The 15546-nt window shown below is 56.8% G+C and overlaps 1 protein-coding gene across 2 annotated transcripts; it reads left to right on the top strand.

Annotated features, from left to right (window-relative positions):
* On the top strand, positions 1 to 14646 carry SERINC2 (serine incorporator 2). Of its 2 annotated transcripts, none has more exons than XM_066335127.1 (10): positions 1 to 33; positions 9454 to 9615; positions 10307 to 10494; positions 10603 to 10682; positions 11158 to 11295; positions 12071 to 12240; positions 12361 to 12451; positions 12565 to 12700; positions 13353 to 13571; positions 13911 to 14646. In XM_066335127.1, exons 2-10 carry the CDS (start codon positions 9580 to 9582, stop codon positions 14047 to 14049), a joined length of 1197 nt encoding a protein of 398 aa, XP_066191224.1. In that variant the 5' UTR covers positions 1 to 33; positions 9454 to 9579; the 3' UTR covers positions 14050 to 14646. The 2 variants fall into 2 exon arrangements, with proteins under 2 accessions (XP_066191224.1, XP_066191223.1); XM_066335126.1 differs by lacking the exon at positions 1 to 33 and adding an exon at positions 1798 to 1907.
* Positions 14647 to 15546: the final 900 nt, after the last annotated feature.

Genomic DNA, 15546 nt, shown 5'->3' with positions numbered 1-15546 from the left:
AAGGGCTCCTGCAGGGGAAAAAGACAAGATTAGGTAAAATGTGGGCCCATTGCTCTGTGAGGTGTCACGGGAATGGGTAAGGCAGAGAAAAGGAATGCTGCCTTTGCCTCTTGCCAGACTGACCTGCAGGTTCCCGAGAATCCAGAGCCCCCTCGGGGAAAAGGCTGCACCAAGGAGGCAGATCCTCGATGGGAGAGGACTCAGATCTGAGAACACTTCAGCAAACTGGGCAGAATGTTTTAATCCTGCTGGGATGCCCTGAGTGGTGAGGGATGGACTGGTGGCATCGAGAGGCTGCTCTCAACAGCCTTCCACTGATTGTGGGGATGGAGAGAAGAGTCTGGAGGAAACCAAATGGCACTTCTCCTTCCAGTCGGACAGGGTCACCTTCCTGACACATCAGCCTCACCTCAATCCCCGGGAAGGTGATGGAGGAGCTAATCCTGGGAAGCATTTCCAGGCACATTAGGGATGACAGATCAGGGGAAGCCAAACTTGGCCAGCTTGAGAGACTTCTCCAGTGACTTGGTAGAGCAGTGGAAGTTTCAATACATATTAGTGAGATCCCCCAAACCCCTCTGAAGGCGGATCAGCCCCAGCCCTGCAGCCTTTCCTCATCCATGGGATACTCCAGACCTTTAATTACCCTCGTGGCCTTTGGCTGGACTCTCTCCAGGTTGCCCATGTGTCTCTTTTTCTGGGGAGGCCAGACCTGGACACAGCACTCTGGGGTGGCCTCACCAGTGCTGATCATGGGATCTCCTCCCTCGACCTGGAGGCCAGGACACCTCTCACCTTCTGCAGCAGGCCCACGTTGCTGCCTCGTGTTTGGCAGCACCCCAGGGCTTTTCCCAGGGTTGTTTTCCAGCTGAGTGGCTGCCACCACGTATTGGAGTCTGGGATTGTCCTTCCCCAGGCCAAAAGTTTGTCCTTTCACCTTGTTGAAATTCCGGAGGCTCCAGTCAACCTCCCAGGGCCAAAAGGGGCTCCAGGAGAGCTGGAGAGCTCCTGGATCTCTCTCTCTAGTTCTCTATATTGGAGTAGAAAAAATGTGGTGAAAAGTATGGGTGAGATTGTGAATGTTTTTATTTTACAGCCAGGCTGGAAAAGAGAACTATTTACATGAAAATGCAACTGTCTGTTCTGTTTGGCCTGAAATGAACCATTTTGCTCCTGGTAGGACTGGGGACAAGGGCTGCAGGGACAGGAGCCAGGGAATGGCTTCCCACTGCCAGAGGGCAGGGCTGGATGGGAGCTTGGGAACTGGGAATTGTTCCCTGGCAGGGTGGGCAGGGGCTGGGCTGGAATTGCCAGAGCAGCTGTGGCTGCCCCTGGATCCCTGGCAGTGCCCAAGGCCAGGCTGGACACTGGGACACTGGGAGGTGTCCCTGCCGTGGCACTGGGGTGGCACTGGAGGGGATTTCAGGTCCCTTCCAATCCAAACCCTTCTGGAATTCCATGACCTCTTCCCGCGGGCCGCTGCTACCCCAGACAGGGCTCCTGTCCATGTCCCCCAGTCCTGATGTCCCAGAGCCCCCGTCCCCACGGTGCGGGTGGGGTCCCCTCGGCGGTGCCCGGGGACGGAGGAGAGATGGAGGAGGATGAAAGGGAGAGGGAGGGCATGCCGAGGGATGGAGCGAGGAGCCATGGAGGAGCTCCCGTGCAGCCGGGAGGGGCCCGGATCCTCCCTCTCTCTGTCTCCCCGCCGCCGTAGGGGCCGGCCCGGGGAAGGCGCGGCGAGAGCGGCCGCCCCGAGCTGCCCGGTGCGGGCGGAGCCTGGGCGGCGGCGGAGGGCACCGGGAGCCGGGAGCCGGGAGCCGGGAGCCGGGAGCCGGAGCCGGGAGCCGGGAGCCGGAGCCGGAGGCACGATGGGGGCCTGTCTGGGGGTCTGCTCCCTGCTCAGCTGTGTGAGTGCCCGCGGGGCCGGGGGGCGCGGCGCTGGTACCGAGCCGGGCCCGAGGCGGGCGAACCGCGGCTGCTGCGCGCCCCCGGGAGCGGCCGGGGAGGCCCGGGCAGGGCTGGGGGACACCCCGGGATGTGCCCCGCTACAGCCGCACACGGGGGGCTCCAGGGGGGGCCAGGAGGGTGATGCAGGGTACCCCTGGGGGATACACCCCTGTGTACGCAGGGGATACGGGGAACCCCGGCAGGATCCGCCCCTGGGTATGGGGGTGACGCGGGGGACCCCCGAGGGGCGGTTCCCTGTCCTGTAGAGCCGGGGGGATGCCGGGGACCCCCGATGGGGGTGTTCCCTGCCCTGTATAGCCGGGGACCCCCGATGGGGATGTTCCCTGCCCTGTAGAGCCGGGGGATCTCCGATGGGGAAGTTCCCTGCCCTATACAGCCGAGGGGAATGCGGGGGAGCCCCGGAGGAGGCACTCCTGTGTACATGTGGGATGTGGGGCACACCCAGGGGTTGCACCCCTGTGTATGGGGGGGATTCAGGGGGTTGAGGGGATCCCATCCCTCAGTGGCTGGAGAGATGTGGGGGATTCTTGGAGCAGCCGGGGTATCCATTGGAGATACGAATTGTTCACTCTGGAGAACTCTGGGGCTCGTGGTGGAGGGGGATGGGGTCAGCGGTGCACCCCAGGGCACCTGGGGCAGGTGGGGAAGGCAGAGCAGAGATGTCCTGCTGCACCTGGAGGAGTGGGGGGTCCTGGCCCTGCCACACAATGAGAGGTTGGGGGTCCTCTGCTGGGCTCCAAAGTGGGGATGGAGTAAGAGAAGGAGCTGGGACAGGGGGTGCAGGGGGCTGCATGTGGGGTGCCACGGCCCAGGGCACTGCAGAGTGTGATTTGGGGTGTCATGGCCCAGGGCAGGCCCAGGCTGTGTGATTTGGGGTGCCACGGCCCAGGGCAGGCCCAGGCTGTGTGATTCAGGGTGCTGTGCCCTGTGACGTGGAGTGTGTGCTTCAGGTGACGCAGGCACCTGCCCACACCAGCACTTCCTTCCCTGGCGGTGTCTCACCTGTGGGCACGGGGCCAGGGCAGGGCTGTGGAACCAGCCTGGCCCGGAAACCTGGAAATGGGACCTGTTTTGCAACTTGACATCTGAGTACTGGAGGTTTAACCAACAGAATCTTTATAAACAAGGGATCGGAGGGAGGGTGGTCTGCAAGGCCTCTTCTGTAACACATTCCTGTGCTTTTCCTTATGGGCAGGTTTTGGGAAAGCAGGGAGTTCCTCCAGAGCAGGGCTGTAGAGGTTTCTCTATGAATTTTGCATTTTTTTTACCCCCAAAACTGTGGCTCAGACTGTGGTAACAGAGTAGAGTCACAGTATGGGTTTAATTTTCTTGTTCCTTCCTGTGGAAGCTGTTGATGAAGGGGCTGGTTTTGTACAGGTCTGAGCTGAAGAACAACACTGAAAAAACCTCAAACTGAATGAAACAGTCTCTGTAGTCTGTGTAATTTTTAAAAACTGTTATTTTTAACAAGCTTTTGTTTAATTTTGTTGTTCCTTGCGGTGGACCTGGTTGATGAAGGGGCTGTTCTAGCACAGGTCTGAGCTAAAGAACCACAACACTGAAAAAAACCCAAACCAAACTGAAACCCCCCTCAGTCTGTTTTTTTTATTATTAATATTATTTTTAACAAGAACATCCTGACTAACTCCTTCTGCTCTGCCTGCATCCCTTGAGTCACGGCACCACGAGATTGCCAAGCCCTTTCTTTCCCATTAAAACCTCACAAGCTGCTCCTGAGTGAAACCTTGCATCACAAAATGAGGATTTCTCTTTCCTGGCCTCCTGTGGTTTTCTGCCCATGGCTGCCATGAGCAGGGTGGTCATTCTGAGCTGCCTTCCTGGGTGACAGGGTTGGGGTCACCAGCAGAAGGCTGCCCCAGCCAAAGCAAACCCTGGGGGCTTGGATGGTCCTTAGACACCCCTTGGGTACCAGTCTAAAGTCACCTGGCGGGCGTGAAGGCCACCAGTTCCCCAAGCCCGTGCCTGATCTGCTGGGTTTGGTCCTATTAACCCTCCTGCTCGTTAATCTGGCTGCAGAGAAACACCGGCTGCTCTGCATGGCTTTGGGTTGACTCACTCTTGGTATTCCAGGGACTGCCAGGGCAAAGGCAGCTTGCAGACGGGGTGGTGGAGTTGGGATGATATAACTGGGGTGGTGTAGTTGGTTTCGTGGTGTGGCTTGGTGGTGTTTGGGTGGTGCTGGGTGGGTGTTTTTGAATCGGTGTTTTTGTGCTGGTGTAGTTTGGTCAGTCGTGTTGAGCTGGTGTTGGTGTAGTTGGGCTGGTGGGGTGGGTTGGTATTCTTGGGGTGATGTTGGGGTGATGGTGTGGGGTGCTCTTGTGGTGGAGTTGGGGTGATGTAATTTGGGTGGTGTAGCTGTGTGGGTGGTGTGGCTTGGTGGTCTGGGGTGATGTTGGGTGGGTATTTTGGAGTTGGTATTGCTGGGCTGGTGTAGTTGGGATGATTAATTGGGGTGGTGTAGTGGGATTGGTCGTGTGGGTCAGCATTGTTGGGATGATGTTGGGCGGCCGTTTTTGGGTTGGTGTTGTTGGGCTGTTGGGGTGATAGAGTTGGGATGATGTAATTGGGCCAGTGTGGTTGGGCTGGTGAGGTGGGTTGGTGTTCTTGGGGTGATGTTGGGGTGGTGGTGTGGGGTGCTCTTGTGCTGGAGTTGGGATGATGTAATTGGAGCAGTGTAGTTGGGTTGGTGGTTTGGCTTGGTGTTGTTGGGGTGGTGTTTTTGGGCTGGTGGTGTTGGACTGGTGTAGTTTGGTCAGTCATGCTGGGCTGGTGTTGGTGTAGTTGGGCTGTTGGGCTGTTGTTGGGGTGATGGTGGTGTAGTTGGGTTGATGTTGGGTTGGAGTTGTTGGGGTGATGTAGTTTGATCAGTCATGTTGGGCTGGTGTAGGTTGATGTTATTAGTGTGGTGTTGGGTGGATATTTCTGGATTGGTGCTGGAGTGATGTTGGCTTGGTGGTGGGGGTTGGTGGGTTTGGGGTGAGGTTGCTGGATGACATTTTTGGGATAGTGGTGTTGGACTGGTGTAGTTTGGTTGTGTTGGGCTGGTGTTGGTGTGGCTGGGCTGGTGGAGCTGGGGTGCTGTTGTTGGGGTGCTGTTGTTGGGGTGCTGTTGTGTTGGTGTAGTTGGGGTGGTGTATTTGGGCCGGTGTGGTTGGGTTGGTGTTCTTGGGGCTTTGTTTTTGGGGTGCTGTTGCTGTATTGGTGTATCTGGGTTTTGTTTTTGGGGTGCTGTTGCTGTATCAGTGTATTTGAGGTGCAGTTTTAGGGGTGCTGTTGCTATATCAATGTATTTGGGGTGCAGTTTTTAGGGTACTGTTGCTGTATTGGTGTACCTGGGTTTTGTTTTTGGGGTGCTGTTGCTATATTGGTGTACCTGGGGTGCAGGTTTTGGGGTGCTGTTGCTATATCAATAAATCTGGGGTGTAGTTTTTTGGGTGCTGTTGACGCATTGTATATCTGGTGTGTTGTTTTTGGGGTGCAGTTTTTGGGGTGCTGTTGATGCATTGTGTATCTGGGGTGCAGTTTTTGGGGTGCTGTTGCTATATCAATATATCTGGTGTGTTGTTTTTGGGGTGCTGTTGCTGTATCAGTGTATCTGGGGTGCAGTTTTTGGGGTGCTGTTGCTGTATCAATGTACCGGGGTGCAGTTTTGGGGTGCTGTTGCTATATCAATATATCTAGTGTGTTGTTTTTGGGGTGCTATTGCTGTATCAGTGTATCTGGGGTGCAGTTTTGGGGTGCTGTTGCTGTCTCGGTGTATCTGGGGCCCATGTGGTGTTTCCCTGCCCTGTCCAGCTCCGGCCGCGCTGTCCCAGGCTCCAGGCAGCTCGGGGACGGGAGCGGCCCTGACACCGGCCTCACTGAGGTGAGCTGGACTCGAGGGGGAAGTCGATACTCAGAGTTTAATCATCCACCAGCCGCTGAAAACCAACACTTCCTCATTAACCCCCGGCGCTGCTGCTGCTGCAGCCACTTCCCTCGCTGGCTTTTTCCATCCTGCTCTTTGTCCCTTCGCCGTGCTCACATTTTGGGGCAACTTTAAAAATCTTTGGAAGGAGAATCAGAGTGTCCAGCACTGCTGGGAGTGTTTTCCTTGCTGTTAACCCCTGCTTTTTAGTAAAAGACTGAAATCAGGAGTGCCCAGGCAGCTGGAGGGGTCAGTGTGTGACACAAAGGGTTTCTTGGCTTCACTGCGAAGGAGCTTTCAGGGAGTTACCCTAAAAGGCTATCCTAAAAGGAATCCACAGGATTCCCGTGTTACGGAGCAGAGCGGTGGGATGGGATGTTTTATCCTGTTACCTGAGCGGCTGCAAGAGCCTGTGAAACCTGAACTACAACCACAGAGTTTGGCTGTGTATGAGTCATCCTGCAAAATAAACCTCCAGGGATGCTGTGGGCTCCCCAAAACCTGGTGCCTGTTGGAGAGAGCCCAGAGGAGCCCCCCGAGCTGCTCCAGGGCTGGAGCCCCTCTGGAGCCAGGCTGGGAGAGCTGGGGGTGCTCCATGGAGAGGAGAAGCTCCAGGGAGAGCTCCGAGCCCCTGGCAGGGCCTAAAGGGGCTCCAGGAGAGCTGCAGAGGGACTGGGGACAAGGGCTGCAGGGACAGGAGCCAGGGAATGGCTTCCCACTGCCAGAGGGCAGGGCTGGATGGGAGCTTGGGAACTGGGAATTGTTCCCTGGCAGGGTGGGCAGGGGCTGGGCTGGAATTGCCAGAGCAGCTGTGGCTGCCCCTGGATCCCTGGCAGTGCCCAAGGCCAGGCTGGACACTGGGACACTGGGAGGTGTCCCTGCCGTGGTATGGGTGGAATGGGGTGGTCTGAACCCCAAAACCCACACCTTCCTAAACAACATCGAACCTCATGACTTTCCTCTCCAGATCTGCTGATTTTGGGTCTGGTGCTTTTTGTTTCAGTTGGCCCTGAAGGAGGAGGAGTTTGAAGTGTGGATGGAGCACTGAGGTGCTTTGCTCCACCAAGATGATGCAGTAATTCTGCATTTAAAGGGATTTTTGTTGCTGTTGCCTACTTTTTTTTTTTCTTTTTTAATTTGAAGGGAAATACAGTAACGCTGGTGCATTTTAATGCACTCTGAATGCACGTGGTGCATTTAATGAGGCTGAAATGAAGCAGTCGCTAATTGAAAGCCATTTTCCCATGCTCCCAAGTTGAAAACATGATGTGATGGCCCTGAGCAGCTCGTGGAGGGGCAGGATGAGAGCTCCCATGGCATACCTTGGGTCTCTCACCCACCCCGGCCCCTGTGGGCACCATCAGCTCAGCAGAGCTGTCAGTAGGGCAGGGATGTGGGGCTGGCATGGGATAAGAGGATTAAGTCAGGAAGGAGGGGATTTTTCGCAAGTAATGGTGTGGTTATGTTTAAAAAATATTCGAAGCCACCTTTGGTGATTTGGGGAAGTCGAAGTGGTCAGTGGTGCTGAAGGAGCCACAGGCCTGGGGTCCTGCTCACACAGCAGCTCCACACTTGGTTCTGCTTTCTGCCACATCCAGTTTTTTTACAGTGATTCCAACAATGAGAAATGTATATTTCAGTCGATACCTGTCGGGATTCTGGAAACTGAGAATTTGAGGCTTTAGTATATAGCAATACGAGTTAAGATGGAGGATTTGGGGTGTTGTCTAAGTCCTTCTTCTTCACCTTCTTCTTCCTTCTTCTTCATGGGTTTGGGTGCTTTTCTGTAATTGGGTGAAAAAGGTCCACATTGCAGGCCTTGGGTGGTCATTATTGGGTCAGAAATATAAATGATATAGGTGTCACCTCATTATTGGGGGATTATCACCCAAAGATTTAGAATGACTCCATTTTACCTCATTTCTCTGACTTGCTGGTCAGAGCTCACGGCTCGTGAGTCTGTAAATAGATAAGAAACAATAAACATCCAAGCCCAGACACAAACCCCACGTTTTCCATGTATTAATCCTGACCTTGGCAAGGAAAAAAGGAAGCAAGAACCTTCACAGGTACCAAGCCATCTTTAAATAATATCGACTGCTGATTTGGAAGCATGTGGCCCATAATAAACACACAGCTCGTGCACATCCCTCATAGCAGGAGAGAGCAGAGCCCTTCCCCTGCCTGCAGGGCTGTCTGGCTGATGTGCTGAAGTCCAGGAGAGGAAGAGCTGTTCCAAGGGAACAAGGATTATTCTGCACTGTCCCTCTGTAAGAAATTCCCACCAATTGTCCTGGTTTGGAAAGACAAATGTCTGCCAGGGAAAGCTGGAGCTTCCCTTGGAATGGACAATGGAAACCCTCTCCCTCTGAATTACTGTAATTTTGCAATTAAGGGGCTTTCAGGCAAAGATTTGGGAATAGGAATAACAGTTCTTTACTGGGAATATTAAAACTACAAATGAAGTAGTAAAAAAAAAAAAACTCCAAGCAAACAAACAAAGCTCCTGGCCACGCTGCCAGGGTCAGCAGACGCCCTGAGCCCTGTTGGTGGCTGTCGCTGTCAGCCCAGTGCAGTCCTCCTGCAGTGCCAGCTGTGCTTCTGCTGGAGCAGAGATGATCCTGGAGAAGGGCCCAGTGGTGCTGAGCTGGGGCCGCTCTCCCTCTGGGAATCCAGTGCCAACAGCCTGTGCTGGGCTTCTGAATGCCAGGGCTGATCCAGGGGGGAATGCTGGGCTCCTCCCCCTGGGTGGAGCCTGTCCCAGTGGGCTGCTGGAATTGTCTGAGCCCTGCAGTGAGCCTGGCTGGCCCATGAACAGCAGATATCCCTGCAGGGAGGATGGGTCCTGGCAGGGATAAAGGAAAAAACACGTCCCCACCTGGTTTCAACATCTGGCAACAGAACACACACTGCTGGTTACATCCTGCATTGCAACCCAAGACACCAATGTTTTGTTATCAGTGAGTTTGGGTTTCCTCAGCCAGGATTTCCCTGCTCCAGCACAGAAACGGGAGTCTCTGGAATGGGGTGCAGCTGGCAGCACTGCCTGTGCTGGATTTGGGAAGCCAAGACCCACTGGGGACCCTTGGGGATGCTGTGCCTCAGTTTCCCCACCTGTCAAGTGGCCTTTGCAGAGGGGACAGACAGCAGGATGAGTTGCTTCTCCCATGGTGCTAATTCCAATATCTTCCCATTCTGGATTTGACTGAAAGGACAGCCTGAAATTATTTTGGAAACCTCATATTTTATACAAAAAGGAGGCTCCTGCAGGGCAGGGCCTTGCTTTGACCAGATCCTCGCATGGAGCAAAAAGCATGAGGGTGTCTCCAGACTCTGGGTGTCATTTTCCACGCTGCCTGTTCCTGCAGCTCTTTTGGTTTTCAGCAGCTTTTTGGGGAACTTGGTGCCGTTTACATGAGGTTCTGTGGGCTGTGGGTTGTGATGTGAGTAGCTCTGGGCAACAGTGTGGATTCCCAGGCTGATCTCCGTAAGGATCGAAGTGGGCACATATTTTGGGGCCGGTTTCTCCCCCTCATCATGGGCTGGTCTCCTTGCAGGTGTCGTGTCTCTGTGGCTCTGCCCCATGCCTGCTCTGCGGGTGCTGCCCCTCAACCAAGAACTCCACCATCTCTCGCCTCCTCTTCACCTTCTTCCTCTTCCTCGGCACCCTCGTGTCCATCATCATGATCATCCCGGGCGTGGAGAAGGAGTTGCACAAGGTAAAGAATTCCTGGAGGTTGCTGGGAAGAAATGACCCAGCTCATGGTGGGGAATTGAGGCTGAATCATAAAAGTGAATTTTTGGGTCATAAATGTGCTTTGTTTCTCTTTATCCTGAGCATCTCACTGGGAGAAGGCATTATTAGCTCTGGTGTTCCATGGAGGGAAAAATGCAGTGGGATCATGCAATTTTTAGGTTTTCCAGATGTCTCCCAGGAAAGTTTCCTACATCCCGTTTTTTGGGGTTTAACTGATGACTCCCTCAAATCAGGGAGGTGGGACTTCAGGTGGCTGGGCTTAAGGGAAAAGCTGGTTTCATGGTTTCATGCCAGCTTTCCACTGACCAGCTGCGTGGCTTTATCTGTGTCACCTCAAACAAGTGGCATTGGAGCAGTCATGCTCTGGCCCATCCTTGGTGGCACCAGGGCTGTGTGGAATCACAGAATGGTTTGGGTTGAAAGGAATCTCAAAGCCTATCTCTCTCCACACCCTGCCATAGCAGGGACACCTTCCACTGTCCCAGGCTGGGACAACCTGGTCTGGGACACTTCCAGAGGTCCATGGGCAGCCACAGCTGCTCTGGGCAACCTGAGGGCTTCACAATGGAGAAGCTGATCTTCAACCTTCCCAGCACCATCAACCCCCAGCAGGATGTGCTGAGGTGACGCTCACGCTCCCGTCGCTGTTTCAGCTCCCTGGTTTCTGTGAAGGCAGTGGGTCGGTGCTGGGGGTGCAAACCAACGTGGACTGCAGCAGTTTCCTGGGCCACAAGGCCGTGTACCGCATGGGCTTCGCCATGGCCGCCTTCTTCTGCCTCTTCGCTGTGCTCATGGTGTGCGTGCGCAGCAGCAAGGACCCGCGGGCCGCCCTGCAGAACGGGTGTGTGTGTGTGTGTGTGTGCCCCCCGTGTCCCTGGGCTGGGGACGGGCAGGACCCCTGTCCCTGTCCCTGCTGGGTGCTCACCGTGCCTCCTCTCTCCTCCCACAGCTTCTGGTTCTTCAAGTTCCTGGTGCTGGTGGGGATCACGGTGGGGGCCTTCTACATCCCCGATGGTGCCTTCACCTCAGGTGAGGAGCTGCCCGTGCCCTGCTTGTCACCTCTGCACGGGGTTAAACCCAGAGCTGTGCCCCTGAGCTGCCTGTGCTCTTCTTGGCACCTCTGCACAGGATTAAACCCAGGGCGGTGTCACAATGGGACACGAAATAAAGATGTTTGACCCCAGTCAGGAGGCAGCAGAAATCAGAAGGTTTATTTACAATTCATTCAGCCCTTTTATACCACGCTGGGCTAAAAGGCACATTATTGGTCCATGGGGCTGACACCTCTGCCATTGGCTCAGGGACAGAAATAGCAAACAGCTCCTGTTGTCATGGGAAAGGAATATTGTCTACACGAGGTTGTTTTGGGAAAAGGAAAAACAGTGAAAAATTTCCCTTGGGAAGAGCTCAGCAATCCTCAGGCTCAGAAAACATCGAGCCCACAGCGCTGTGCCCCCAAGCCTCGCTCGCCCTGTTCTCAGCTGGTTTTTCTCCTCCTCTCAAGTCTGGTTTTACTTCGGTGTGGTCGGCTCCTTCCTCTTCATCCTCATCCAGCTGGTGCTGCTCATCGACCTGGCGCACTCCTGGAGCCAGCGGTGGCTGCACAACGCGGACGAGGGCAACGCCAAGGGCTGGTATGCAGGTGGGTGTGCTGTTAGGGTTTGGGATGGCTCATTTTGGTGCTGTTGTACACCACAACAACACAGCACTTTGACTTCAGAAGGCTGAAAACGACTCTTTTGTTTTTGGGATGTGTCTCCCTTTTATACTATTTGACACAGACCAATTTGATTGGTGACACAAAGACAAACCTCTTCACTCCCATTGGTCAGAGCAGAGGGACATCAAGGAGAAATCCCTCCTGGGGAAAGGAATGAATAACAAAGTTACAGTTACAAAAAATACTTCTCTTGTTCACAGAAAATTCCCTGGGAAAAGACTTTCAGAAAACCAAAACACCTCAGGCACAAAACCAGGGCTGCACATATAATGACACATTGAACTCCAAAGTCTTCAGAGGGCTTATGGCAAAGTTTATTGAAAGGCAGATTCTTTTTTATCCAGTGTTACCCAAACACTGAATGGGATTGGTCCTTTAGCATAACACCTTCTTGTAAACATCTCTACCAGTAAACAAGTTGGAAAAACCCCAGGTGTGAGGAGGAGGAGATCTACAGGGATTGTTTTGGGTTCCTCCTCAGGATTTCCCAGGCCAGAATGAGAGTGTTATGTGCCCAGCTTTCTCACAGGCTCCAAGCCACTGGAGCCTAAAATCCATTTTCTGACCACTGTCAGTTCCCACATGGCTGTGCTGGCACCACCTGTGCTTTTGGGGCTCAGCTCATCCCAGGGCTGGCTGAGGCTGAGCTGGCCAGGCCGGGGGCCTCTGCTCCAGCCTCTCTGGTGTCCTCCCCCAGCCCTCTGCACCATCACCTTCATCTTCTACGCCGCCTCCATCACGGCCCTTGTGCTGCTCTACATCTACTACACCAAGCCTGAGGGCTGCACGGAGGGCAAGGTCTTCCTCAGCATCAACCTCATCCTCTGCCTCATCGTCTCCGTTGTGTCCATCCTGCCCAAGATCCAGGTGAGTCACTGGGGAGCACCCAGGAGGGCAGGGCTGTGTCACCCAGGAGCACCCAGGACACTGGGGCTGTGTCACCCTGGGGTACAGGAGCACCCTGAGCACCCACTGTTGTGTTTGCAGGAGGCTCAGCCACACTCGGGGCTGTTGCAGGCATCCCTCATCACCCTCTACACCATCTATGTCACCTGGTCCGCCCTGGCCAACGTGCCAGGTAAGGCAGACACGGCCTGGGGGGTTGGGAGAGAGGTGAGTGGGGCAGGGACACTCCCTGGAGGGGGTGTCTGTCCCTGTGTCTGTGAGTCTGACCCCCGTGTGTCCCCCCAGACCGGAGCTGTAACCCCACGCTGCTGCTGAGGAACAGCACGGGCTCAGCCACGGCCACCGAGCCTCTGACAACCTGGTGGGATGCCCCCAGCATCGTGGGGCTGGTGATCTTCCTCCTCTGCACCCTCTTCATCAGGTGAGCGCTTGGCTGGTCCCTGGGGACAGCCCTGGAGCACAGAGCCGTGGGAGGGGTCTCTGGAGGGGAGGTCACACCTTGCCCCGGGGGTTTTGTCACCAAAGGCTCTCTGTCCAGCTATCCCTGTCCCCACGGGCACAGGCCTGGCCACAGTCACAGGTTTCAGGGTTTTCCCACAGCCCCACATTGGTCTGCCTGTCCTGGGGATGGCCCCAAGGACAACCCCTGCCATGGAGTGGCCTTGGCAGAGCAGCTCACTGGATGCTCCCGCTGGACCTGCTGGCGGATGCAGCCCAGGACACCTCCCCCCTCTGCAGCAGGACAGTGTTCTCCCCGGTGACCAGCAGCAGCCCGGGGCCTTTCCCAGAGCTGTTTTCCAGCTGAGTGCCCCATTCCACACTGGAGCCTGAGGTTCTTCTCCCCAGGGACAAAACCTTACCCTTCATTCTCTTGGTTGAGCTCGAAGAGGTTCCAGTCAGCCTTCAGTGCCTGAAGGGGTTCTGAGAGCTGGAGAGGGGCTCTGGACAAGGGTGACAGAGATTTTAGGTTTTCCCCACAGCCTGCCTCCCCCAAACTGCCCCGGGGACGGCCCCAAGGACAAAAGCCCCGCCGTGGGGCAGTGACCAAGTGGTGCTGCTCCATCTGCCCGCAGCCTGCGCTCCTCGGACCACCCGCAGGTGAACAAGCTGATGCTGACGGAGGAGAGCGGGGCCGGGGCCGGGCCGGGGCCGGCCGGGGCGGCCGAGGAGGGCGGCGTGCGCCGCGCCTACGACAACGAGCAGGACGGCGTCTCCTACAGCTACACCTTCTTCCACCTCTGCCTCCTCCTCGCCGCCCTCTACATCATGATGACTCTCACCAACTGGTACAGGTGAGAGCTGCCGTGGCCACCCAGCGCTGTCCCCTCCGGGTCCCCTCCTCCCGGGGTGCTGGGCACAGCTGAGCTGCGTGGGGCTGCTGGATGTGTTCTCTTATCAGCCTTCATTATTTTGGGGGTTGTGGGTGGGCTTGCCAGCGTCCTCTGCTGCAGCCCGGCCTCCCTTGGGAGAAGGGGAGCAGGGAGCGAGGCTGAGGCTGCAGCAGTGGGGTCACACCCCGGGGTGGCCGCAGCCATGGGGCACCCCCGTGTTCCCTGGGGGGCACCCACCCCTCCCGGGGCACGGGCAGGGTGTCACAGTGGTGGGTGCCACCCTCCTGTTGGCTGTTCCAGGCCGGATGAGAGCTTGCAGGTGCTGAGCAGCCCCTGGACGGCCGTGTGGGTGAAGATCTGCTCCAGCTGGGCCGGGCTCCTGCTCTACTTCTGGACCTTGGTGGCGCCGCTGGTGCTGCCGGACCGGGACTTCAGCTGAGGTGGCCCTGGACGTGCTGCTGCCATCGTGGTTTTGTCCCTCGAGGCTGGGGACAGCCCCAGCTCTGCCTCAGCCTCCGTTCTGCATGCAGAAGCTGCCATGCTGGATCGTGCCTTCTCGCAGCTCTTTTGTTTTAATTTGAGAGGGATGAAGTGCCAAGCAGAGAAAATTAAGGGCTGAGAGAGATCTGAGGGTGTTTTTAGACCTCTCATCATCTCCGTGTTTGTGTAGTGCCTTTGGCAGTGCCTCCAGACCCTCTCCACCACTGCCGTGCCTTGGGAGGGTTTGGTTCTCACCAGCTGGTGGTGCCCCGGGACCTGGTGCCTTTTGGGGTCCCTGGGGTCTGGCCGGGTACCAGGACCCAGGACCCAGCCGCTGTTGTGTCCCCAAACCTGGAGGAAAACAAATCCCGGGGACTTGTGGCTAGAGGCAGAGATCCTGCTGCGTGCCAGCCCCGATGGTGGCCCAGCTCCTCGGGGCTGTCCCGGCAGGAGGACAGGTCCCTGTCCTCTCCGGGGCACGGGTCAGGTTTCCCACAGGCTGCGCTGGCCCGGGCCCAGCGCTTTGCCTCGTTAATAAAGTCTCGTTTGGAATAAACGCGGTGGATTTGTCCCTTTGGAGTCTTCCCTGGAGAGGGGTGCCCAGGAGGAGGAGGAGGGAGTGGGATGTTCTAAAGCCACCCGACGCCGGGCTGGGGGCACGGCTGGCCGCCCGGGGGTGCAGGCAGGGGCGGCATCACTTTGGGGCATGGAAACTTGGAGCCCTGGACCCCAAAGGCAGCCTGTGACACCCCGAGGGCTGCGGTGGTGGCGAGCAAAGGGGGTGCACAGTGTGGGGTGCAGACCATGCCCAGGGGCACACGGGGATGGGGTCAGCTCCACGGTGGGGCACACACGGTGCCGGGGGGCACAGGGCCGGGGGTGGCCCCGGCTGGGTGCTCTCCCTGGCAGGAGGAGCCGGCGCTGCGGCAGCCGCGGGGCCGGGCAGTGCCCGCTGCCCACCGTGCAGCCCATCCCTGGGTGCCCCCGCGGCTGTGCAGCCCGTCCTGGCGGTGCACCTCGATCCCGTTCCCATTCCCATCCCACCCCGATCCCGTTCCCATTCCCATCCCACCCCTCATCCCCTTCCCCTCCCGCCCCGTTCCCATTCCCATCCCACCCCGCAGCCCGTTCCCGTTCCCATCCCACCCCGTTCCCATTCCCATCCCACGCCTCATCCCGCCCCGTTCCCGTGCGGGGCCGCTCCGGCCACGCGATGGCGCTGCGAGCCCACGGTGCGACACCTGCGCCCCGCACCGGCCCCGATCCCGCAGCCAGTGATCCCCATTCTGCATCCACTGATCCTTATCCCACACCCGGCACGGGTCCAGCACCCAGTGACCATTACCCTGCACCCAGTGATCCCCACCCTGCCCTCACCCTGCACCCTCTCACTTCAATCCTGCACCCAGCACCCTGCACCCATCCTGCTCCCTGTAACCCTCATCTTGCATCCTTC

The sequence above is a fragment of the Sylvia atricapilla genome, chromosome 24 (genome assembly GCF_009819655.1).
Source record: "Sylvia atricapilla isolate bSylAtr1 chromosome 24, bSylAtr1.pri, whole genome shotgun sequence".
Classification (NCBI taxonomy): domain Eukaryota; kingdom Metazoa; phylum Chordata; class Aves; order Passeriformes; family Sylviidae; genus Sylvia; species Sylvia atricapilla.
The sequence above is the reverse complement of the archived record's forward strand: the minus strand, read 5'-3'. Positions and strand labels throughout refer to the sequence as shown.